We start from the raw sequence: 27,440 nt of genomic DNA on the forward strand, positions 1-27,440 counted from the left end.
CGGACAAAATGATGTAGGCTCACACCTTAATTGTCTACCTAGTCAAGAGCAATCATCTAGGCAACATGCATTGAATTCACAGAGCAACTGCTGCCCGCTGTTGCTATGATGGTATTTCTAATAAACAAAATAATTTTATTTTCTCAGTAACCTGTGCTGTGGAGCCACGCAGCTATAATCAGGCTATTAAACATGCAAACTGGCGCGAGGCAATGAAGCAGGAATTGGAAGCCTTATAAGCAAATAACACATGGGTTGTGGTTGATTTGCCACCTGATAAACAACCCATTGGATGTAAGTGGGTGTATCGAGTCAAGTTGCTTGCGAATGGTTCTATAGAGCGATACAAAGCTCGGTTAGTGGCAAAGGGTTACACTTAAACTTTGGCCTGGACTATTTAAATACCTTTAGTCCTGTTGCAAAGGTCACGACTATTCGAGTGTTGTTAGCTGTCGCAGCCATAAAAGGTTGGTATTTACATCAACTTGATGTGAATAACGCCTTTTTACATGGTGATCTCCATGAAGAGGTATATATGACTTTGCCACCTGGGGTCGAGTCAAATAAGCCCGGGCAGGTGTGTGGACTGGTCAAATCCTTATATGGATTGAAACAAACGAGTCGGCAATGGAATGAAAAGCTGGCTTCAGAATTAAGGAATATGGGTTTCATGCAAGCTTATGCGGACCATTCTTTATTTACTAAAGGGAAAGGTGATGGATTTATTGCATTATTAGTTTATGTGGATGATATTGTGGTTATGAGTGGGGACTTGAGTCAAATTCAGTGTGTTAAATCACATCTTCACACTGCATTTCGCATTAAGGATCTTGGTCCCTTGAAATATTTTTTGGGGTTAGAAGTCACAAGGAGTACACATGGCATAAATCTTTGTCAACGCAAGTATGCTCTTGACTTACTTGATGAAGCTGGTTTTTTGGGTAGCAAGCCTGTTGAGAGTCCCATGCTTGAAACGACAAAGGTGCTCTATTCAGATAGTCCAGCTCCCATTGATATTATTGGTTACTGAAGATTAATTGGCAAGCTTCTTTACTTAACCATTATGTGGCCTGATTTGACTTTTGTCACACAACAATTATATGAGTTTGTGGATACACTTACTGAGGAGTACATGCGAGCTATTAGTAGAGTGTTGCGGTATCTCAAAAAAACACCAGGTCAAGGTGTTTTTTATTCAGCTAGTTCTTCATTACAGATAAAGGGTTTTTCTGATTCTGATTGGGCAGCCTGTCCTCGCTTTAGGAAGTTTGTTACAGGTTTTTGCATTTTTCTTGGTGATTCTTTGGTTTCCTGGAAATCAAAGAAGCAAGTTACAGTTTCTCGGTCTTCTTCTGAAGCCGAATATTGGGCTTTGGCTATTACTAGCTGTGAAATTCAGTGGCTTCTTTTCTTGTTAGCAGACTTGTGTATCACTTTAACCTCTACTGCGGTTACGTTTTGTATTCTGATAGTCAGTCAGCACTTGCTATAGCGGCTAATCCGGTTTTTTATGAACGCACCAAGCATATAGAGATTGATTGTTATTTTGTCCGGGGCCGTGTTCAGAAAGGCAATCTTGAAGTTATTGTATGTTGACAGTGCTAATCAGCTTGCTGATGTCTTCACCAAACTGCATGGTCCTACTTCATTTGCCATGTTCATGTCCAAGCTGGGTGTACACATGAGTTGACAAAGTATTATTACTAAAAAAATTAAATTGTAAATATCTCCAATTAGATCTAGTTATTCAGTAAAAGATGCATGCTACTTATTAATAGATGACGGTCTCAAATCAAACTGGCAATATATAGCCCAACTAAGTAACTTCTATGAGAATTAAACATAAAATCATATATATGATTATCCAGTTAAGTATCTATCCCACAAACTCGGCATTCCCTTCCAATTCAAAGGCTGTCATATCCTTTGACAACCATCTTGCAAAATTAATAAAAAGGAACAGATCAGATCGAATTACAAGGTTTGCGATGGAAGAATGTGGACAAATCTTAACAAGGTCGATATAAACTAAAAAAAACTAATGCATTGACTAAGAGGGAAATTAAAAATGATCGTGGAGACAGTGAGCACATGCAGAAAGAGGAAGTCTAGTTGTATGGTTAATGGTGGAATTTAAATTAAATTTACACTTCCTTTCAGGTCTTCAGAAAAATAAATTTTATTTGGGACGAGAGGAAAAATAAAATTATTTTAAATTCAGATGAGTAGTTTAACTGGTTTTAAACACACCATATGTGATGATAAGTGAGCATCATGAAATTCAGTACCCATCCAATGGCCCTGAAAGTAGAAGTTTATCAGAAAGAAAAAGTCAAGCCATGTTCACCAACTCCCCAAACCTTGAGAAACTACAAGCTTTCTCTCCTTGATATATTAGTCTCGGTTTGTTATTCCCCCATGGTTTTCTTCTACGACTCCCGCGCCGGCGGCCACGATTATGATGAGCTCAAGGACTCGCTCATGAAGACACTGTCCGTCTTGTACCCACTCGCCGGAAGAATTAAAGATGGATCCACCATCGAATGCAACGACGAGGGTGCGGATTTTGTCCGAGCTAATGTTACAAATTGTGATTTGGGTGAGTTTCTCCGGCACCCAAAACTCGAAGATATGCGACGGCTGCTCCCACTTGATCTCTACCCAAATGCTATTGACTCCTCCCTGCCAATGTTAGCTGTTCAGTTGAACAGGTTCCGGTGCGGCGGAACTGCGGTGGCGTTCTGCATTTGGCACGGCCTGGCCGACGCCGGCGCGATGATTGGATTATTTAACACATTGGCGGCAATCAACCGCGGGGAAGGACCCATTAATCCCGGCGGTCTCATCGTGGACACGCCTCCGCAATTTTCAGGCCGGGGAACCTCGTCAGCTCCCCGGTAATGCACCTCAAGAACCAGGGAAGATATTGAGCGGCTCAGGAACGATTATTATCACCCATCGGAGCACCACCGCCGTCCGTCTCGGGTGGTGGCATTGTCGGCGTTCATATGGGCTGCGGTGATACGGGCAATTCTACCGTCGAACCCAAACCTCAAGACGCATTTGCTGACAAATGCGGTGAACTTGCGAAACAAGTTGAACCCGCCACTTCCTTCGCAGTGCCTAGGCAACATCAACCAATCAGTGGCCGCTCGGTGGGAATCGGAAGCTGACGGGGGTGGAAGAGTTACTGCCGGGTTTCTTATAGGAAGAGTAGCGGAAGCCATTGACAAGGTTACCGACGACTACTTGAGGGAAATGCACATAGAGGGTGGGTATCTCAAAGCCATATTAGGCTTTTCAAAGGCCACACTATCGGATGAGATTAAGGCTTTAAATATTCTGTGTAATATTCCGTTTTCTCAAATTGATTTTGGGTGGGGCAAGCCTATATGGATTGGCTTGGGTCATACACGGGAGAACTTGGCTATGTTCTTGGATGTGGAAGACGGGGGAATAGAGGTGTGGATTGGGTTGGCACAAGAAGTAATGTGCAATTTAGACAAGGATATGAAATTTAATGCTTATGTGTCTTTTTCTCAAATCTTTTCCTAACCCTCTTATGGATCAAAGGCCGGAGCGGATGCATAACATTTGATTTATGGATCTAGACTCTAGAGGTTAAGGAAGGGGAAGGCAAGTCATGGGCACACATGCCACATGCATCATATTGGTTCATCACTTTATTAGCGAGCTAGTATCATTTCTTATCATCAATTGATGCACTTAATTTGATATTTTTACATGTTAATTTTTCATGCACTAATAATTAAGGTATTATTTTGTTGGTAGTGTGTTATTTGTAATTGTGTTACTGTTGGCAACATAGATGACAGCATCATACAATGAAATTATGATGTAGGAAGCTATGGATTTTCCTTAGCTTGTTGTGTATATGACTGTACCTTAATTGTACTATGAACTCTTGATCTTGCAAATGCATGTTGATATTTTATAGTGGTAGTTTGTTCCCATACATGTCTCATGTCGAAGTATTGAATAAAATATTAATATTTATTATATTTGTATATGTTCATTAGTAATACCTTCTGTTCTATTTTCAGAACTTGTTTACTTGATACTAACAACAATAGCTCTGCAGATAGTTCAAATATTGATAAAAGAGGACTAAAAGTGGAATGCCATCTATAAATCTATGACAAAAAATGTAATTAACTCTTTCTTAGTATCTCATAATTCGCTTTCACTTTCCGTGCAACATAGTTGCTGAGTACTTAATTTATCAGTTGAATAGGCATTCAAATTAATAGGAATTGTCAAAATAAATAAAATCCTTTAGCTTCGTCTAAGGATTGCAAATGAAAGTACAAAAGAAACATAAGTAGTACATTTATCCTAGTATTTCGCATATAACTCATTCAGATCAGCTTATTTCACCGCATCAAATACAAATTCAATTTGTGTGTTTAGTCTGTTTCTTGCAATTAGGGGTGAAAGTAGGCTAGGACGAGCCGAGCTTTAGAAATTTAGGCCTGGGCCTGCTATGGAAATTTAAAGCCTGAGCTTGGGCCTAGGCCTGTATGTAGGCTTTTTTTTTAGGCTCAAGCCTGAGCCTACAGTTGGCCTAGCCTGATCTGAAGCCTTTTTAAAAGCCTATTTAACATATAGGCTTTTAAAAAGGCTTCAAAATAGATCATAAATAGGCTTTGAGCCTATTTAAGGCCTCCATTTTTAAGAATTTTAAAGTATACATATAAAAAATTTACAAAAAATACCTAAGTTCAATTCGATTATTATTTGTTACCCTATATAATATCATAAATAATAAACAATCAATTCATATAATTAAGTTGTGATATTTCATTAAATATTATGACAGTAACAACAGTTAATAAAAAAATTAAACAATAAGAATACATACAGCAGGATTAGCAGCAATAATGTTTATAGTTGAATCATAATTTAGAATGAGATTTAGGTGTAGGGTTAGAGTTTGACAATTATATATACTTGGGATTGTATTGTAAATATAAAAATATATACTAGGTATAAAATAGAATATATATATATATATATATATATATATATATATATATATATATATATATATATATATATATATATAGGTCAGGCCTGTAGGCCTGAAGGCCGAGCCTGGTATATATAGGTCTGGCCTGTTTAGTTAAATGGGCTTTTGAAATTGGCTCAAGCCTGGCCTTTCTACTAAACGAGCTAGGCCTAACTAGGCTCGGACGTAGACCCCTACTAGGGGCCTGGCCTATTCCCACCCCTACTTGCAATTAAGCTTTTACTTGTAATCCATCCAGCAACATATATAAACATCAAATTGAATAATATTCCTTTGATTTATCCGAATGTGCCCTATATATGTTTGTGACACGTCTTGTAACTCTAATCGGTAAAAGATCTTAGTTGCTCATAGATGACGGATTCTAATAATATAAGCAATAGCACAGCTAGGTATAGTAGCTCCTATGAGGACTAAATTTTTTTTTTTTTTTTTTTAAATGAGGACTAAATTTAAAATCTTATATATGATTATCTAGTCAATTATGTATCCCACCAACTCGACACTCCCTTCCAAAGGCAGTCATCTCCTTTGACAAGCATATTGCAAATTTAAAAAGAAACAGAATTAACAGATTTGCGATGGCAGAATTCGGACAACTCTTAACAAAATCGATATAAACTAAAACATTAATGCATTGTATAAGAGGGAAATTAAAAATGAGGAGACAGTCAGCACAGAGAGAGGAAGTCTAGTTGTATGATTAATGGTGGAATGTTATATTAAATTCACATTTCCTTTCACGTGTTCAGAAAAATAAATTTTATTTGGGAGGAGAAGATAAATAAAATTATTTAAAACGGCATGGGTAGCTCCATTGATCTAAAATTTGTCACAAGAGATTAAGAATCGATTCTCACCAGCAACACTAATAAATTCAATTGAGTTACCAAGATTTATCCCACCACAAACCGGTCGACCGAGTTGGGAAATTGAATGAATAATTCCACCTTTTTGTCACCAAAAAAAAAAATAAAAATTCATGGCCACATGCATTGTTATTCACGGCCCCTACTAGTTTTAAATACAACATAGGTGATCTCATAAGTGGGCATGATGAAATAAAGTACCCATCTAATATAAAGACATCCAAAGCACTAATATGAACAAAAAAATTAAAACGAAAATTTAAAAGTACTAATAGAAACTTAAAAATCAAATTACCAATTAGGAGGGAGAATAATATAATGAAACTCTTACATTATTAGGGAATGAGGGTGTGTTTGGTTGATAGGTTTAGCTATCAAGAATGTATATCAAAGTCATTGTTATTGTTTGGTTGCGAGTTTTTTAGAACACTACAATGGATTTTGATTACCTCAGCTCCTTAATTGCAAATTACAAAACTCATTCCCTAATAAAATAAGGGTTTTATTTCTTCTATCCCCAGCCGCTTTCCCAACTATTAACAATCATTCCCATTCCACGCCCTACGACCAAACATGCAAAATATTTTCACTAAAACCCACTACCGTTACCAAGTATTTGGTATCCATTACGATTTCGATTGCCATGTGCAAACCAAACACACCAGTTTTCTAATTAACGGGATAATCATCAAATCACATATTAGTGTTCTAAAAACCTGTCAACCAAACAATAACAATAACTTTAATTCTCATTTATGATAGTTAAATCCATAAACCAAACACACCCTAAAATACTTCTTCTTGGGAAAAAAAGTCTAGTTGTATGATTAATGCATTTACTAAGAGAGAAATTAAAAATGAGGAGACAGTGAGCACAGAAAGAGAAAGTCTAGTTGTATGATTAATGGTGGAATATTATATTAAATCACACTTCCTTTCACGTGTTCAAAAAAAAAATTCATTTGGAAGATCAATGGTAGAATATTATATTAAATCACAGTACACTTCCTTTCACGTGTTCAAAAAAATAAATTTCATTTGGAACGAGAAGAAAATTGATTTTAAACCTGCCTGAGTAATTTAATTGGTCTAAAATTTATTTGTCACAAGAAACAAAGAATTAATTCTCACTGCCCACACTAAGTTCAATTGAATTACTAAGATTTATCCACAACAAAGTGTCGGTCGGAGTGTTAATTGAAAGGTATGAGTGGACAATTCGGTCACAACAAAAAATAAATTTCATTTGGAAGGAGAAAAAAAATTATTTTAAACACGCATGAGTAGATCAATTGGTCTAAAATTTATTTGTCATGGGAAACTAAGCATTAATTTTCACTAGTAACACTAAATTTTGTTGAGTTACCAAAATTTATTCTACAACAAAGTGTCGACCATAGTGTTAATTGAAACATTTGGGTGGACAATTCCACCTTTTGGTCACAAATGCTTTGAGAAATTGTTACTTAATCAACCAAACTAAATTATGCTTTAACTAATTCGATTAATTAGTCCATAACCAAATTTGTATTATATATAATTGATTTTATATTATATATTTGATACAACCATATTGTCAAAATTGTGCTACATTGGATAGATGACTCTAAATGTAAAAATAATTCGCTACTGCCATTAGGGTAGTAGTCATCCGATTCATTTGATTAATTTTGAATCAAATTTAGAGATGAAAACACCATATTGATAGAAGAACAAGCAATCCCTATAAATGACATTCTTAGTAACAACTAATTACTTGTCACAATTATCATATAAATTAGTGACAAAACTTAAAATCAACACAATTATTGTCACAATTTAGTAATTTTTGTTACGGAACTATAGAGCGTCACAAATCTATACTATATATAAAAGTATTATCCTCCTCTAGAATTTTCCCGCCCAAATGAAAGGGTATTTTAGTAATTAATATGGTAATTATAATAATAATAATAATATTATTATTATTATTAAATATTAATAATATTAATTATTATTATTATAGAATAATATTAATGATAGAATAATATTAATTATAATTGGTTATAATAGGTTATTAGTAATTATGGTAATTATTATGATAGAATAATATTAATGAGATAAGAATGTGGTTTTGATTGTTACAATTTTTTGTAATATTTATCTAAATGTACTCATATTCTGGCTGAGATACAAAAATTATGAATGTCAATCATATTTATTATATTATATATGCTAATAATTATAATTGGCAAGTCCCATGTAAAATTAAATCAAATATTTATTATATTTTATTTTCAAATCATTTCCAACCAATTCTCAAATGCTAATAACCTACTAACACGAATTGTTTGCTTACATAATATTATTTTATTAAATTAATTTGTTCATTAAATCGTAACAAATATATTACGAATGTCAATCATATTATATATAATAATAATAATAATAATAATAATAATAATAATAATAATAATAATGATATAACTCCTATGCATATTTGTTCCTTAATTGACACCTAATTGATAGAAAATGAAAAAGGAAACGAAAATCAGTAATTGACTATAAATAAAAATGATCCCTAATTGATTGAAAATGAAAAAGAAAACAAAAATTAATCATTAATACTAGAAAATAAAAATTGAAAAAGGGAATGAGAATTACTAATTCCCTGCAAAAAAAAAAAAAAAAAAAAAAGGATCCATACGCCATGCCTATAAAATGATAGGATCAAACTTGGGTTTGCCTTCCCCCTGTGCATTACTCAAGAGATTCAAGAATTGGATCCTCTCTCTAAGGTTTTTCCAAGAATGGTGGTTGTTGTCATTTCCTGTCTTGATCGTCATCGCCATTAACATTTCCATTGGTCTGTATTCTCTCTCGGCTTTCTTCCTAATTTCTAAGTTTCTCACATGTATGCATATGTTTATTAGCACGTCTTCCGTGTGCAAGAACATGTATGCATATGTTTAAAAATATGTCCTTTTTTGTTTTTAAGTCCTTTTTATGTGCTTTATTTTTGTATATACGTGATGATCTAGCACTGAATCAGTTACTCGGACTTTGATGAAATGGTGGAGAAATGGCTTAGCATTCAAGTTATTGTTTTTACTATTCAAAGAAAAACAAAAACAAACCAACAAAAAAAACAAAAAATATAAACATGTGCATCGATTGAATTGAAGTTTGAGGAATTACCGGAATTAGAAATGGTGAAACGAGAACTTTTGCATCCTTTTCCCCTGAAAATTGAAGTACACGCCCAAACACTTCCGCCCAAACAATTAAAAAAAATATTTAGCAAACAATAGAAAAGGAAAATAAAAAATAATTCAAAAAAATGAAAAAGGAAATAAAATTAACTTACAAGGAAAAATAGAAACCAGGAAATGGATTAATAATAATAAGGTTACTAATAAAAAGGAAAATCCTAACAAAATTTCCATTTCGTGCTTTCCCGTCCAACCACTTCTGTCCAAACAATAGAAAATGAAAATTTATTGAAGAAACAATAGAAAAAGAAATAAAAAAAAGGGTCCATAATTTAATGATTAATATTAATAATATTAACAATAAAAAAGAAAAAAATTAAAAAGGAAACATAATTTAATAGTCACACATAGAATATATAACTATAGAATAAAATCACTATTCTATTTAGTCATACCTTATATAGCCTAAACTACTACACATCATTCCCGTCATTTACAACAACAACAACAACAACAACAATAATAATAATAATAATAATTTGGTTACCTTAATTACTTTACATTCTATATTTTTGTAATATCGTATCAACCATTTGGACATATAATTAAAAATATTAAATCTATACTATATATAAAAGTAATCATCCTATTTCATTTTCCCGCCCAAACTTTTGTAGTCAATTAATTAAATATTTTATTAGTCAAATAATTAATAAAGCTTATTTAGTAAGAAAATGTAAAATCGAAATGAACTAATAGCTATTAATTGGTAATATATTGTTTTTATATTCACATATCAATACTATTAATAAAAGTAAAATCATCCCCTTCAACTTCCCCACACAAACTAATATTACTAATTAATTTGTAAAAAAGTTAATAAAATTTAATTGGTAACAAAATTTTATTTACCAAATTTTGAGAATAATTAAACCATTATAATTGTGAGAATAATGGAAACAAATTCTGCAATAATAAATATATAAGAAAATTCCTTGAAAATTATGAGTAATTTTATAAGAAAAAATAATTTACTAATTATTATTTACACAAATAATAATATTTCGAATACTTATCTATACTTCTATATCTATACTACTATTAATAAAAATAAAATCATTCTTTGTAAAATTTTCGCCCAAACAATAGTAAATAAAATGGAAAAGAAAATTGATTTTACTAATTGATTGAAAATATAAAAAGATCTTAATAGAAAAGGAAACGGAAATTAGGCAAATTAGAAAAGTAAAAGGATATTACTAATTAAATGAAAATTGATTGAAAATTATTTAAAAACTTAAAAAAAAAATTAATTACACTTTCCTTTTGAAAACTTTAAGTTATTTAAACTTTAAAAAATTAATTAAACATGGGTTGTTATATTTTTTATAATAATTACAATTAATTCATTCAAATATGGAGGAGAAAGAAAAACTAAATGCGATACGGTGAAAATAAATATACTTAACGCATAAAAGTATAATTGCACATATATTAGTGTAATTGACTAATAATAATTGTCTAATAATTATTATGGTAATTAAGCTAAACATTGGTCATATTACATAATATAATATAATTAAATTATTTTTCATTTTTCTCATATTTATTTTATTAATAATATAATTACATAAGTCATATTATATATCGATATTTTATGATAATTGTAAACAAACAAGTCATATATTATTCAATTGAGTTAATACCACAAATGGTCCTCTAACTATTGGGCTAGTACTCCTTTTAGTCCTCGACTTTCAATTCGACCACAAATGGTTCACTGTCTTTCATTTTTGACCATAAATAGTCCTCTGTTAAAATTTCTGTTAAATAGATGTTAAATATAGGGGTAATATCGTCAAATTGATTAATATTATTATGATTACTTCTTTTTTGAGAATTATATGACAACATAATTAATTTCAAACATTAATAAACATTAAGTTAATAAATATAAAAACAAAATGGACGTGACAAATTACGTAAATGAACAAATTAAATAAAAATCAATGATTAGTGTTCGCAATTTGTACTTGATTAATTATATTAATTCAACGGTGGCGGCCTTCAGTTATGTCCCAAACAAAATATTTGATCGATTAATGAAGAGTGAAAACTATTAACCGGCCATGTATGAACAACCATGAAAATAATGGAATTGAAGCAAGGTTTTTGAAAAAAAAATTCTTCCATTTTAATTTGTTGGTTAAATTAAAAGCAGATAGCTCTAATATTAAATATTCATTTTGTACGCATAATTACGAGAATAAGGTGTGTTGTCTTTTTATTTAGGAGTATTTATATTTGTTAATTGTTTCAATTATGCTTGTTGGTGAAAAATTCTAAACATTTTTATTTTATGACCATTATATATATCAATTTGACGATAATACCCCTAGATTTAACACCTATTTAACAAAAATTTTAATGAAGGACTATTTGTGGTCAAAAATGAAAGTCAAATGACCATTTGTGGTCGAATTGAAAGTCGAGGACTAAAAGGAGTACTACCCCAATAGTCAGAGGACCATTTGTGGTATTAACTCTATTCAATTAATTGTGTAATACTTTTGCACTAATCTTATAATCAAATAAATGTATAAGTTCAATATTAGAATTTTTTATAATTTCATCTTTATTTTTAATATCTAAATATATAATAAAAAAATAAATTGCGCTAAATAATATTCGATGTCATCGCACGGATAATTGGACAATTATTTGCTCTAATTCAAGCTAGGAAAACATCATAAAACATAATCAATTCAACCAATTTCATTAATTGTGCTATATAATATTCGATGTTACAATTTATATAATTGTATATCGATCCAAATATTCTTAAAATATTACAACAAATCCATTCCGTGCAATGCACGGGCGAAAATACTAGTATTTGTAACAATTTTATCACAAAAAATGACAATATTAGTGACAATGGTTTTTTTTTTCTCACAATTATTTTTCATTTACAATGGTACTAACCAATTGTATTTTTATTGACAAAATAAGTTGTCACAAATATTATAAACAAGAGTGAACAAAAACTCTTTATCACAAAAAGTATTAAAATTTGTGTCCACATTATATTTTGTCACAACTACATTCGTCCCCGTCATAATTATAATTCTGCCAAAATGCACATACATTTAGTGACAAAAAATAGTGACAACGTATGTTATGACACTTTTATTCTAGTAATAGTGACAACTTACTCGTAACAAATATTTACTTGTCACAATTATCATACTATCAGTGACCAAAAAAAAGGTTATCACAATTGTCCCACACAATAGTGTCGAATTATTTTTTGGTCACAAAGAGTGTATTATTTGTGACTAAATTACAAAATGTCACAAAAAATGTGTTACTAAATGTTTTCATTCTTGTAGTGGTAGTTCAATTGATCTAAGTTTATTTGTCACAAGAAATTAAGAATTAATTTTCACTAACAACATTTAATTCAGTTGAGTCACCAAAATTTATCCTACCTGAGCAAGTTGGAGTGTTAATTGAAACGTCTAGATGGACAATGCCACTTTTTCGTCACAACAAAAAATAAATTTCATGGCCACATAGGCGTTGTAATTCACCGCCTCTACTGGTTTTAAATACAGCATAGATATGGATAAAACAATGCACCCATCCATCCATCCAATGGCGCTGAAAGTTGAAGTTTACCAGAAAGAGAAAGTGAGGCCATGTTCACCAACTCCCCAATCCTTGAGAAACTACAAGCTTTCTCTCCTTGATATATTAATCTCGATTTTTTATACCCCCATTGTTTTCTTCTACGACTCCCGCGCTGGCGGCCACGATTATGATGAGCTCAAGGACTCGCTCATGAAGACACTGTCCGTCTGGTACCCACTCGCCGGGAGAATTAAAGATGGAACGACCATCGAATGCAACGATGAGGGTGCGGATTTTGTCCGAGCTAAAGTTACAAATTGTGATTTGGGTGAGTTTCTCCGGCACCCAAAACTCGAAGATATACGCCAGATGCTCCCGCTTGATCCCTACCCAAATGCTATTCACCCCGCCCTGCCTATGTTAGCTGTTCAGCTCAACAGGTTCCGGTGCGGCGGAACTGCGGTGGCGTTCTGCGTTTGGCACGGCCTGGCCGACGCCAGCGCGATGATGGGATTATTTAACACATTGGCGGCATTCAATCGCGGGGAAGGACCCATTAATCCCGGCGGTGTTATCGTGGACGCCTCCGCAATTTTCAGGCCGGGGAACATCGTCGGGCCCCCGCCAATACCCCCTTCCCTCAAGAACCGGGGAAAGTACTCCTCGAAAAGATTTGTTTTTGGCAAGCAGGATATCGAGCGGCTCAGGAACGATTATTATCACCCATCAGAGCACCCCCGCCGTCCGTCTCGGGTGGAGGCGTTGTCGGCGTTCATATGGGCGGCGGTGATAAAGGCAAGTCTACTAGCGAACCCAAACCTCAAGATGCATTTGCTTGCAATATTGGTGAACTTGCGAAATAAGTTGAACCCGCCATTCCCTTCGCACTGCCTAGGCAACATCATGCAAGCGGTGGCCGCTCGGTGGGAATCGGAAGCCGACGGGGGTGGAAGAGTTACTCCCGGGTTTCTTGTAGGAAGAGTCGCGGAAGCCATCCACAAGGTTACCGACAACTACCTGAGGGAAATGCACGCGGAGGGTGGGTATCTCAAAGCCTTGTTAGGCGTATTAAAGGGCTTACTTCATAATGTGGATGAGACTAAGACTTTAAATATAAGTAGTTTGTGTAATATTCTATTTTCTCAAGTTGATTTTGGGTGGGGCAAGCCGAAATGGATTGGTCTGGGTCATACAATGGAAGATTCGGCGATGTTCATGGATGCAGAAGATGGAGGAGTAGAAGTGTGGATTGGATTGACAGAAGAGGTTATGCACAATTTAGATAAGGACATGAAATTTCATGGTTATGTATCTTTTTCTCAAATGGTTTCCGAACCGTCTTGTCAATCAGCGGTCTGCACTATAGCTGGATAATGGAGAAAGGCCGATTTAGGGTGAAGCGGATGCATAACATTTGGTTTATGAATCTAAGAATAATCTAGAGGTTAGGAAGAGGAAGGCAAGTTATGCACATGCCACATGCATCATAATGGTTCATCACTTTAATTATTAGAGTGTTATTTCTTATCATTTGCACTTAATTTGATATTTTTACATGTTAATTTTCCATGCACCAATAATAAAGATATTTTAATTAGTGGAAATAATAAGATTTGACGTGTTGAAAGATATTATTTTTTGTGTTTACATTTTTGTAATGATTTCATTTCTAATTTATAACAGTATAGACAACTACCTTACACTAAATCTTATTTCAATAAATGATTAGAACTGAGAAGTTATTTATTTTTTTGACAAACAATTCAACTTATTAATCAACCAACAAATTCAAAGAACTTGGATGTACATTCAACCAAACCAAGTGAGACAGCCACGCTCCCTTGCTTTAACTAGAGAATGGGCAACCTACACTTCTATGAATAAAATGAACCTTACAACTAACTATGCTATTAATAAGACTAATACATTGGTGGGCAATAGAGCCAACATACACGCAATTTTCCTTAGAATCCAATAGGCTAGAACATAAAACAAGACCATCAGTTTCCACCTGAACATGGACTAGGCCACAATCTTCGATCCACGCTACAACCTCTTTCATTGCCAATAGGAGAACACTACTTTTTTATTCCTTCCAATTATGGGCGACCTAAATATTTGCCAAAATCATCAGCAAGAGTGACCCCAAGGGTTGTAGCTAGTGTCAAACGGGTATCACTCTTGGCATGGTAGTTGATTGCTTGGCCCGAGTAAGTCTCATAGGTCTGCAGGCACCTCATTACTTATGTGGATTCCTGTAAATCTGATTTGAAAAACAACAAATTGTCATCAGTAAAGAATAGGTGTGAGACCCCGAGGAACAAGATACCACGCAACCATGAATAGAGCCCCGTGCCTGTGTTTTCTATATTAAAAGTGACAAGCCTTCAGCACAAATGATAAACCGATAAGGGGACAATGAGTCTCCTTGCCTGAGGCCTTGTGATGGGATAATTAATTCGATCACTAGGGCAGCCATTGATCATAACTCTATATCTCACAGAAGATACACACAGCATAATCAGTTTGATCCACTTCTCATCGAAACCCAATCCCCGCATCATAATTTGTAAAAATGTCCATTCCATTCGGTAGTAGGCTTTAGCCATGTTAAGCTTAAGTACAACTCAGCCTACCCTACCCAGCTGTTTCCTTCTCACGAAATGACCAACTTATCTATGAAATAATTAATATTTATGCATATTAAGAAAAATATTTATAAATATATTCATATACATATATATATATATATATATATTTTTTTTTTGTATTTGCATGTTTCTCCATATATGTTTTGTTTTCTATATTATATTTTTCGAAAATATTGTTTAATTTCTTAGTATCTCATAATCCGTTTTCACTTTCCGTGCAACATAGTTTCTGAGTACTTAATTTATAAGTTGAATAGGCATTCAAATTAATAGGAATTGTCAAAATAAATAAAATCCTTTAGCTTCGTCTAAGGATTGCAAATGAAAGTACAAAAGAAACATAAGTAGTACATTTATCCTAGTATTTCTCGTATAACTCATTCAGATCAGCTTAATTATTTCACCGCATCAAATACAAATTTAATTTGTGTGTTGAGTCTGTTTCTTGGAATTAAGCTTTTACTTGTAATCCTTTTTAGCAACATATATAAACATCAAATTGAATAATATTCTTTTGATTTATCCGAATGTGCATGACCTATATGTTTGTGACACGCCTTATAACCCTAATCGGTTAAACATGCTAGTTGCTCATAGATAACGGACCCTAATCAAATAAGTAATAGCGCAGCTAGGTAGCTTCTATGAGGCCTAAATTTAAAATGTTATATATGATTATTCAGTCAATTATGTATCCCACCAACTCGACATTCCCTTCCAAAGGCAGTAATCTCCTTTGACAAGCATCTTGCAAATTTAAAATGGAACAGAATTAAGAGATTTGCGATGGCAGAATTTGGACAACTCTGAACAAGATCGAAATAAACTAAAAAATTAATGCATTGAACCATTGAATATGAGGGAAATTAAAAATGAGGACACAGGACAGTCAGCACAGAGAGAGGAAGTCTAGTTGTATGATTAATGTTGGAATGTTATATTAAATCCACATTTCCTTTCACGTGTTCAGATAAATAAATTTTTATTTGGGAGGAGAGAAAAATAAAATTATTTAAAACGGCATGGGTAGTTCAACTTATCTAAAATTTACCACAAGAAACTAAGAATGGATTCTCACCAGCAACACTAATAAATTCAATTGAGTCACCAATATTTATCCTGCCACAAACTGGTCGACCGAGTTGTAAAATTGAATAGATAATTCCACCATTTTGTCACCAAAAAAACATAAATTTTATGGCCACATGCGTTGTTATTCACTGCCCCTACTGGTTTTAAATACAACATAGATGATCATAAGTGGGCATGATGAAATAAAGTACCCATCTAATATAAAGTTATCCAAAGCACCGTTATGAACAAAAAAAAAAAACAAAAATTAGAAAAAAAAAATTTAAAAGTTCTAATACAAACTTAAAAATCAAATTACCAATGGCAAATTAACGGGATCTTTCTCTATCCGTTTAGAGACTGGGCCAAGGGGAATTGAACCCAAGTTCTCCTGGAATTTTTCCCCACAAAGAAAGCTCACTTGCCACTTGAGCTACCCCATTGGGTTATCATATAGTAGTATTTTAAAAACCTGTCAATCAAACAATAATTATGACTTTAATTCCAATTTATGATAGCTAAACCCATGAACCAAATAGACCCTAAAATATTTTACTTTATATCTTCTTCTTTTATATATATATATAAACGAAAATATAAAAGCACTAATATAAACTTTAAAATCAAATTACCAATTAGGAGGGATAATAATATAATGAAACTCTTATTTTATTAAAGAATAAGTTTTCTAATTAAGGGAGTAATCAAATCTCATAATAGTGTTCTAAAAACTTATCAACCAAACAATAACAATGACTTTAATTAACTCCCAATCATGATAGCTAAACCCATAAACCAAACGCCTCTTAAAATATTTTAGTTTATATATATCTTCTTCTTGGGAGAGGAAGTCTAGTTGTATCACTTGTATGATTAATGGTGGAATATTATATTAAATCACACTTCCTTCCACGTGCTCAAAAAAATACTCCGTAAATTTCATTTGGAAGATTAATGGTAGAATATTATATTAAATCACGCTTCCTTTCACGTGTTCAAAAAAATAAATTTCATTTGGAAGGAGAAGAAAATTTATTTTAAACTCGCATGAGTAGTCCAATTTGTCTAAAATTTATTTGTCACAAAAAATTATGAATTAATTCTCACTATTAACAGTAAATTCAGTTGAGTTACCAAGATTTATCCGACAACAAAGTGTCGGCTGTCGTGTTAATTGAAACATCCGAGTGGACAATTTGGTCACAACAAAAAATAAATTTTATTTGGAAGGAGAAGAAAAATTTATTTCAAACTCGCATAATTAGCTCAATTAGTATAAAATTTATTTGTTAAGAAAAATTAAGAATTAATTTTCACCAGCAACAATAAATTTACTTGAATCACTAAATTCAATTGAATTACCAAGATTTATCTAGCAACAAAGTGTCCAGTGTTAATTGAAGCCTTTGGGTGGACAATTCCACCTTTTGGTCAAAAAAAAAATATTCATGGCCACATACAGGCGTTGTAATTCACGCCTCTACTGCTTATAAATACCGCATAGATATGGATGAAATAATGCACCCATCCATCCATCCAATGGCGCTGAAAGTTGAAGTTTACCAGAAAGAGAAAGTGAGGCCATGTTCACCAACTCCCCAATCCTTGAGAAACTACAAGCTTTCTCTCCTTGATATATTAATCTCGATTTCTTATACCCCCATGGTTTTCTTCTACGACTCCAGCGCCGGCGGCCACGATTATGATGAGCTCAAGGACTCGCTCATGAAGACACTGTCCGTCTGGTACCCACTCGCCGGAAGAATTAAAGATGGAACGACCATCGAATGCAACGACGAGGGTGCGGATTTTGTCCGAGCTAATGTTACAAATTGTGATTTGGGTGAGTTTCTCCGGCACCCCAAACTAGAAGATATACGCCGGCTGCTCCCACTTCATCCCTACCCATATCCTATTGACCCCGCCCAGCCAATGCTAGCTGTTCAGGTCAACAGGTTCCGGTGCGGCGGAACTGCGGTGGCGTTCTGCGTTTGGCATGGCCTGGCCGACGCCAGAGCGATGATGGGATTATTTAACACATTTGCGGCAATCAACCGCGGGGAAGGACCCATTAATCCCGGCGGTGTTATCGTGGACGCCTCCGCAATTTTCAGGCCGGGGAACCTCGCCGGGCCCCTCCCAATGCCCCCTTCCCTCAAGAACCGGGGAAAGTACTTGTCGAAAAGATTTGTTTTTGGCAAGCAGGATATTGAGAGTCTCAGGAACAATTATTATCACGCATCGGAGCACTGCCGCCGTCCGTCTCGGGTGGAGGCATTGTCGGCGTTCATATGGGCGGCAGTGATACGGGCAACTCTACCGGCTAACCCAAACCTCAAGACTCACTTGCTGGCAATTGTGGTGAACTTGCGAAATAAGTTGAACCCGCCATTCCCTTCGGAGTGCCTAGGCAACATCATGCAAGCGGTGGCCGCTCGGTGGGAATCGGAAGCCGACGGGGGTGGAAGAGTTACTCCCGGGTTTCTTGTAGGAAGAGTCGTGGAAGCCATCGACAAGGTTACCCACAACTACGTGAGAGAAATGCACGCGGAGGGTGGGTATCTCAAAGCCCTATCACGCGTAGCAAAGGCCGTACTTCATAATGTGGATGAGAGTAAGATTTTAAATATAAGTAGTGTGTGTAATATTCCGTATTCTCAAGTTGATTTTGGGTGGGGCAAGCCGAAATGGATTGGCATGGGTCAAACACTAGAGGACTTGGTTTTTTTCTTGGATGCAAAAGATGGGGGAATAGAAGTGTTGATTGGGTTGACACAAGAAGTTATGTGCAATTTAGATAAGGACATGGAGTTTAATGCTTATGTGTCTTTTTCAAAAATCTTTTCCGAACCTCTGCTGTCTGCACTCTAGTTGGAGGATGGAGAAAGGTCGATTTAGTGCGGAGCGGATGCATAACAATTGGTTTATGGATCTAGCTAAACTCCATGCACCAATAATAAAGATATTTTAATTAGTGGAAATAAGATTTGACGTGTTGAAAGATGTTATTTTTTGTGTTTACATTTTTGTAGTGATTTCATTTCTAATTTACAACAATATACTTAGACAATTAACTTACACTAAATCTCATTTCAATAAGGGATTAGAACTGAGAAGTTCAAAAAACTCAGTCGTACATTTAGCCAAACCAAGTGATCGAGACAACCACGCTCCCTTGCTTTAGCAAGAGAATGGGCAATGTGATTGACACTTCTATGAAAAAAATGAACCTTACAACTAACTATGGTACTAATAGGACTAATACATTTGTGGGCAATGGAACCGTCATACGAGTAATCTTCCTTAGAATCCAATAGGCTAGATAAAAAAACAAGCCAATGGTGCATTTCTGAACACTGTGTAGTGTATATTTGCATACTTAGTGGTGTGTTTTTTGGTGATACATACCTAATTATGCATATTTGTATTGTGTATTTTCTAAGACTGGGTGGTGTATTTATTTACCTAGTGGTGCCGCACCTAAACTCTACTTTATATATATGCTCAAATACAGTCATCACTCTGCGTGCAATCGCGTGACCTAATCTGTATCGTCCAATCAACTACATCCAAAGACACTCTATTGATTTATGGTATTTGTTAACTTCACGTTGCGTTTATTAAGTTCGGGTATTGTGGTTATTTTACGTTGTGTTTAAAGCACAGCAGATTGTTAAATTATGCACCATTATTTAACTAAAAGGCACCACTATTGTGCAAAAATGCACAACTGTCAAACTCATTTTAAAATTTAGCTCTCATTGTGTAAAATCACAATAGAACTACAATAAATATATAACTATGTATACTGATATACCCTAGAGTCTGAATCATAATGCACTTTTTCACATAGTATTTCAATCACAACAAATAGTCAAATTATGCACCATTATTCAACTAAAAAAACACCATTAGTGTTCAGAAATGAAAAGCTATCAAACTCATTTTAAGATTTAGCTCCCATTGTGTACATAAAAGCACAATAGAACTACAATAAAAGCACAACTATGTGCATAAATATGCACAACGATTGTTCAGATATGCACAACAAAGAGAGTAATTGTAAAATGCACCACTCAACTATCATCAATGCATTAACACGAATCCACAAGTACACCAGAGTAAGGCTAATAATGCACCAATTACACAAATAAAACACAAAACACTGTGATTTGCCCTATTCCGATCTGGTGCCCTTGGTTATGGTTCGGCATACCTTTGCGTGTTGGTCGTTTGCATTGGTTATGCATTCTTGTTGTTTTCTGGAGTTGCAGTAGGTTGTGCGTTGGGTTGTTGTTTTTGTTCGTCGTCGTTTCACCTGGAGTTGTGCGTTGGGTTGGGGTTGTGCTCGTCGTTGTTTCGCCTGGAGTTGTGATTTTGAAATTGCAGTCGGTCGTGCGCTGGGTTGGGTTTGTAATGTACAAGTCTTTGAAGTCTACGTACTGAGATAACGAAATTACCCTTGCAGTTTGCATGGTTGGAGATCGTGCGCGCCAATCTTGGAGAAGTCTTGAGGAATATGATTTGTTGGATGATCTAATCTAATGGCCAATAATTGATCGCATTGTCGCATGGGGCAAACATGCCTAACTTGATCTACACTCTCTCTTCTCTCTCTCTCTATATATATATTGCATATATGTTTCTCCATATATGTTTTTTTTTTTGAAGAATTCTCCATATATGTTTTGTTTTCTATATTTTCTGAAAATGTTGTTTAATTTCTTTTCATCTCATAATCCGTTTTCACTTTTGGTGCAACAAAGTTGCTGAGTACTTAATTTAAGAGTTAATTCCGGAAATAATCCTTCGACTATTGACTTTTATCAATTTTTGTCTTCGACTTTTAATTTTACTAAAGTTGGTCCATTAACTATTGAATTTGTACCAATTTTAGTCCTTATGTTAAATCTATGTTAAATAGGTGTTAAAATTGAGGGCAAAAATGTAAAATCAAATATTTTAACATTTTTCTTCACTTTGTTTCCCCTCCTCCATTGCAATATTATATAGGCAACAATGTGAGTCGATATATTTATTTTTTGCATTTTATGTTAAATTGTTTCAAGTAGTCAAAAAAATTTATCTTTTTTTTTTGATTTTTTTCTTTGGTTTACTGCAATGTAATATATATACTCCGTAATAATTTTTTTTTTTGTAGATTCTCTAACTGGATGTGGAGTGTTATTGTATATTTTATTGTTGTATTAGGTTTTTTTTTTTTTTTTTTTATTTGATAGCAAAAATGGTAGAAAAGGGCACCACTAGTCCACTAGGATGGGAAACAAAGTGAAGAAGAAATGTTAAAATATTTGATTTTACATTTTTGCCCTCAATTTTAACACCTATTTAACATAGATTTAACAGAAGGACCAAAATTAGTACAAAATCAATAGTTAATGGACCAATTTTAATAAAATTAAAAGTCAAGAATAAAAATTGGTAAAAATCAATAGTCGAATGACTATTCCTGGAATTAACTCCTTAATTTAACAGTTGAATAGGCATTCAGATTAATAGGAATTATGAAAATAAATAAAATCCTTTAGCTTCATCTAAGGATTGAAAATGAAAGTTCAAAAGAAACATAAGCAGTACAGTATTTATTATCCTACACTACACCAAAAAGGCTATTTAGTGGCGGTTATTTTGTTATTTAGAGGCGGTTCCCCAACCGTGTCTAAATAGTGTGTCGTGAAAGATTTAGAGGCGGTTTTAGACAAGTGTGGGAATTAATGGAAAATTTATTTTGCGGCGGTTTTGAGTGCATTTAGCGGCGGTTTTAAAACCGCTTCTAATATTTATTTAATATTTACTAAAAATTTTAGTGGCGGTTATTAAGTGCCGCTAGTAAAAGAATACTTTTTAATTTTAGTATTATTAATAGTGATTTTATAATTGTCGCTAAAATATATTTTTATTTTCTATTTGTATTTTCTCATCTAATAGCGATTGTTTTTAATTGCTACTCAAATTTGCATGGTATTTTTTGTAATATTTTTTTAATTGCCATTAAATTACTTTTTGATGTAAATCTTTTTTTTTTAATTGCCATTAAATTACTTTTTGATGTAAATCTTTATTTTTTAATTGCCATTAAATTACTTTTTGATGTAAATCTTTACTTTCTAATTGCCATTAAATTACTTTTTGATGTAAATCTTTACTTTCAAATTGCCATTAAATTACTTTTTGATGTAAATCTTTACTTTCAAATATGCATTGCAAAACACAAATAAATACACATTTAATTTAAAAGAAAATCAAATATAACTTGTATTGCCAAATACTAATGTTTAACAATATTCAAAGTAACTTGTATTGCCAAATACTAATGTTTAACAATATTCAAAGAAGTTCACATATTAAAAGAAAATCAATTCTACATATTAAAAGAAATCAATTATATGCATTATATGATAATCTACATATTAAAAGAAATCAATTATATGCATTATATGATAAATATAACGCAACATTGTAGTTCATTCAACGTGACGCTATCATGCAAGAGATTTCCCGTTTTCTTTAAGATGAAAATTTCTTTCCATTCCCCGGTAAAGATTTCTTATAGAGGGCATCATAGAGACCGTGCTCTGCTTCCGACTGTTCACACTCAATGACTTGGATATCAGTTGGAGGCAGGACAAGAATTGGCCTAATTCAAAAGAACAAGACATCCAATCAAGAACAAATTTGAGCTCAAAACAGTAATTAATTCATAGAGATAGTAGTGAATCTGGGAAAGACTGAAACTTTTGAAACAACTGCCATACCTGAGTTGAATTCGAAAGTTACCTCTCAATTCATGCAAAAACTCACATGCTCCCCTTTTTGACAGCCCTGTGCAAATATATATCACCATTAAAGATATTAGATTATCAATTCAAAAACATTTTAAACTAGTAAAACATAAAATATAACATTGAATTCTGAAGAATGAAAAACAAACAGTCCAAAGATCCACAACTTTAACTATGCACATGGTTGCTGATTTTGACATCAACTGTAAAATTACAACAGGGAAAAAAATTCCCCAAAACGCAAAATCCCTAGCTCATTAACTCGCAAATGAAGTCGAGAATCAAATTACTATTCTGTAGTTGCTGTGACTTAAAAAAGATACATTTGCAGCGTGAATAAATACACATTTTTCCAGAGATTATATACAGATTAAATTAAAAAAAAAAGAATTTAAAAGAAACAACACTTACGATATTGTTTCAAAATATAATATTGATGCTTCCTCATATTACAGTGAACTAGGGATAATAGCGTGATACAAAATCTTGCAGTGAACTCTCTAACATTGATGCTTCCTCATCACCTGTCCTAGTAAGGGCTTTTTTTTTTTCTTTGCTCAAACTGTTAATAAAAGAATTAATCAGAAAACAGAGATCAGGTGTGAGTGTGTGAACATTTATAAGATAACTTTTACAGAGGAAATAAACAAGTCATGCTACTTGAAAAATACAGAATGTAATAAAGCATACTATTGTAACTCATAGTTGGAACTTAAATATTTTGAGAGCAGTAGGAAAAGGAGAAACTAACCACGCATACAGAGGCACACAAAGCCATCATATGTTCAGTAAATAAGGCATGAAAAATATAAATGGGCTACCTTCATCATGCTGGCAAAATCACCATAAGTCTGCACAAATTAGGAGAAATCGTTTCCAAACCTATATAAGAATGGGTATATACAAACACAAAAAATTAAAACCTTTACATGAATGGTTATTATAGGTAATGTAACATGCTAAATGCATGTGAGACAATTTTCCAACATTCAAATACTAAGACAATAATGTGTTAGGTAACAAAAAATGGTTGAAATGGTAAAAGATTATAGACAATTAGAGAGAAATTGTCAAGTTCTACTGGTGAAAATAAAGGTCAAGTCAAGTTCATGGCAACAGTAAAGAAAATATGCATTATTAGGAAGCTACTCAAAATTGATGAGATTAGTGCAAGTGCCTTTGAGTTGACAAGCCAAACCTTTTTCCGAGTTCCATCTAGCACAACCCCTGACTGCAAAAGTTACACAAGCAGTACAATACTTTGCCAGCAGATCAAAAGCATTGTGATTTGCAAAGTCTTCTAACTGGAAAGTTTTTAGGAGTTTAGAATATATAGTAAATAACACACTCTTATCTAACATATACTATTATCAAAGGCATACCTGTATGAGAATTTTGTTTCTCCATAATTTTGTTTAACTGCAGATATNAAGAAAATCAATTCTACATATTAAAAGAAATCAATTATATGCATTATATGATAAATATAACGCAACATTGTAGTTCATTCAACGTGACGCTATCATGCAAGAGATTTCCCGTTTTCTTTAAGATGAAAATTTCTTTCCATTCCCCGGTAAAGATTTCTTATAGAGGGCATCATAGAGACCGTGCTCTGCTTCCGACTGTTCACACTCAATGACTTGGATATCAGTTGGAGGCAGGACAAGAATTGGCCTAATTCAAAAGAACAAGACATCCAATCAAGAACAAATTTGAGCTCAAAACAGTAATTAATTCATAGAGATAGTAGTGAATCTGGGAAAGACTGAAACTTTTGAAACAACTGCCATACCTGAGTTGAATTCGAAAGTTACCTCTCAATTCATGCAAAAACTCACATGCTCCCCTTTTTGACAGCCCTGTGCAAATATATATCACCATTAAAGATATTAGATTATCAATTCAAAAACATTTTAAACTAGTAAAACATAAAATATAACATTGAATTCTGAAGAATGAAAAACAAACAGTCCAAAGATCCACAACTTTAACTATGCACATGGTTGCTGATTTTGACATCAACTGTAAAATTACAACAGGGAAAAAAATTCCCCAAAACGCAAAATCCCTAGCTCATTAACTCGCAAATGAAGTCGAGAATCAAATTACTATTCTGTAGTTGCTGTGACTTAAAAAAGATACATTTGCAGCGTGAATAAATACACATTTTTCCAGAGATTATATACAGATTAAATTAAAAAAAAAAGAATTTAAAAGAAACAACACTTACGATATTGTTTCAAAATATAATATTGATGCTTCCTCATATTACAGTGAACTAGGGATAATAGCGTGATACAAAATCTTGCAGTGAACTCTCTAACATTGATGCTTCCTCATCACCTGTCCTAGTAAGGGCTTTTTTTTTTTCTTTGCTCAAACTGTTAATAAAAGAATTAATCAGAAAACAGAGATCAGGTGTGAGTGTGTGAACATTTATAAGATAACTTTTACAGAGGAAATAAACAAGTCATGCTACTTGAAAAATACAGAATGTAATAAAGCATACTATTGTAACTCATAGTTGGAACTTAAATATTTTGAGAGCAGTAGGAAAAGGAGAAACTAACCACGCATACAGAGGCACACAAAGCCATCATATGTTCAGTAAATAAGGCATGAAAAATATAAATGGGCTACCTTCATCATGCTGGCAAAATCACCATAAGTCTGCACAAATTAGGAGAAATCGTTTCCAAACCTATATAAGAATGGGTATATACAAACACAAAAAATTAAAACCTTTACATGAATGGTTATTATAGGTAATGTAACATGCTAAATGCATGTGAGACAATTTTCCAACATTCAAATACTAAGACAATAATGTGTTAGGTAACAAAAAATGGTTGAAATGGTAAAAGATTATAGACAATTAGAGAGAAATTGTCAAGTTCTACTGGTGAAAATAAAGGTCAAGTCAAGTTCATGGCAACAGTAAAGAAAATATGCATTATTAGGAAGCTACTCAAAATTGATGAGATTAGTGCAAGTGCCTTTGAGTTGACAAGCCAAACCTTTTTCCGAGTTCCATCTAGCACAACCCCTGACTGCAAAAGTTACACAAGCAGTACAATACTTTGCCAGCAGATCAAAAGCATTGTGATTTGCAAAGTCTTCTAACTGGAAAGTTTTTAGGAGTTTAGAATATATAGTAAATAACACACTCTTATCTAACATATACTATTATCAAAGGCATACCTGTATGAGAATTTTGTTTCTCCATAATTTTGTTTAACTGCAGATATGAACTCATCTATAAGTTTGCACATTCCTGTATGTGGCCGAAAACGATAAAAATCTCAAATGAATGTGGATTTGACAATTCTATAGTTTGGATAGTGGAAACCTTTTCCCAGAGGCAGAATCAAAAGAAAAGAACTACTGAATACCTGCCCGGTTGCTCTCTTCTGCTTGAGTACAACTCACCATTGGTAGCAAATACAAACTATTCAAAACACAATAAAACTTCAGATAAAAAACAATATAACAAACACCTTGAATGCAATTGCTATGAAAGACTACCAAACAAACACATTAGCGTAGTAACATAATTCTAGAACCAGAAACATATTATAAGCAGACACATAAAGGGCACAGATTCTGTTTCTGACTAATGTAAAGTGATCATCAATTTGTATATATATATATATATATATATATATATATATTATGAAGAATCCTGAAAACTAGTAAAGAATTCAAGTTCCAATAGAGAGAATCAATCAAATTGCAATAAACATTCGGAAAGAAATTCACAATAATCCTCAAAAAATAAAAATAATTGATATAAATTCACAAAAGTTAGAATAATACAAGCAAAATAATACCTTATTAGCTACAAATGGCCAATGAAAAACGATGAGAGCAGTTGTGGAAGCAATTAGGAGAAAATTTGAGGAGGTGAAGACGGTTTTTCTTAGGTATTGGAGATGGATAGCTTCGGCGAACTGTCGCGAGTGGTGTCGCCGACGGTGATGGCGCCACCGTCACTGTCTTCTCCTTGGTGGTTCCGGTATCGCCGATCTCATTCCTCCTTGCTAGTCGATTGCTTCCTGGGTTGGGGTTTTGTCCGCCATTGTTGCGAGAAATTGATTCATCACCTGTCATTTTGGTTTTACACACTTTCAATTAATATAAATAAATTATTTTATTGATCATTTTACTTG

General features: G+C 33.5%; 4 protein-coding genes and 1 long non-coding RNA gene across 5 annotated transcripts; 4 read left to right on the forward strand and 1 right to left on the reverse strand.

Annotated features, from left to right (window-relative positions):
- Window positions 1-1,063: 1,063 nt before the first annotated feature.
- On the forward strand, window positions 1,064-1,690 carry LOC116015786 (uncharacterized mitochondrial protein AtMg00810-like). The gene is made up of 2 exons (XM_031255958.1): window positions 1,064-1,413; window positions 1,567-1,690. Exons 1-2 carry the CDS (start codon window positions 1,064-1,066, stop codon window positions 1,688-1,690), a joined length of 474 nt encoding a protein of 157 aa, XP_031111818.1.
- Window positions 1,691-2,295: 605 nt separating this feature from the next.
- LOC116015787 (stemmadenine O-acetyltransferase-like) lies at window positions 2,296-3,555 on the forward strand. Its single transcript, XM_031255960.1, has 2 exons — window positions 2,296-2,897; window positions 2,940-3,555. The coding sequence occupies exons 1-2, from the start codon at window positions 2,296-2,298 to the stop codon at window positions 3,553-3,555; spliced, it is 1,218 nt and encodes a 405-aa protein (XP_031111820.1).
- Window positions 3,556-12,734: 9,179 nt separating this feature from the next.
- Window positions 12,735-14,117, forward strand: LOC116015788 (stemmadenine O-acetyltransferase-like). The gene has a single exon (XM_031255961.1). The coding sequence runs from the start codon at window positions 12,735-12,737 to the stop codon at window positions 14,115-14,117; it is 1,383 nt and encodes a 460-aa protein (XP_031111821.1).
- A 3,854-nt stretch (window positions 14,118-17,971) lies between these two features.
- LOC116015789 (stemmadenine O-acetyltransferase-like) lies at window positions 17,972-19,336 on the forward strand. The gene has a single exon (XM_031255962.1). The coding sequence runs from the start codon at window positions 17,972-17,974 to the stop codon at window positions 19,334-19,336; it is 1,365 nt and encodes a 454-aa protein (XP_031111822.1).
- Window positions 19,337-25,508: 6,172 nt separating this feature from the next.
- On the reverse strand, window positions 25,509-27,371 carry LOC116017774. Its single transcript, XR_004097960.1, has 3 exons — window positions 27,102-27,371; window positions 25,912-25,972; window positions 25,509-25,652 (listed from the first exon to the last, which is right to left on the reverse strand). It is a non-coding gene; the product is annotated as an uncharacterized LOC116017774 (long non-coding RNA).
- Window positions 27,372-27,440: the final 69 nt, after the last annotated feature.

This window comes from Ipomoea triloba, chromosome 4 (assembly GCF_003576645.1).
Source record: "Ipomoea triloba cultivar NCNSP0323 chromosome 4, ASM357664v1".
NCBI lineage: Eukaryota > Viridiplantae > Streptophyta > Magnoliopsida > Solanales > Convolvulaceae > Ipomoea > Ipomoea triloba.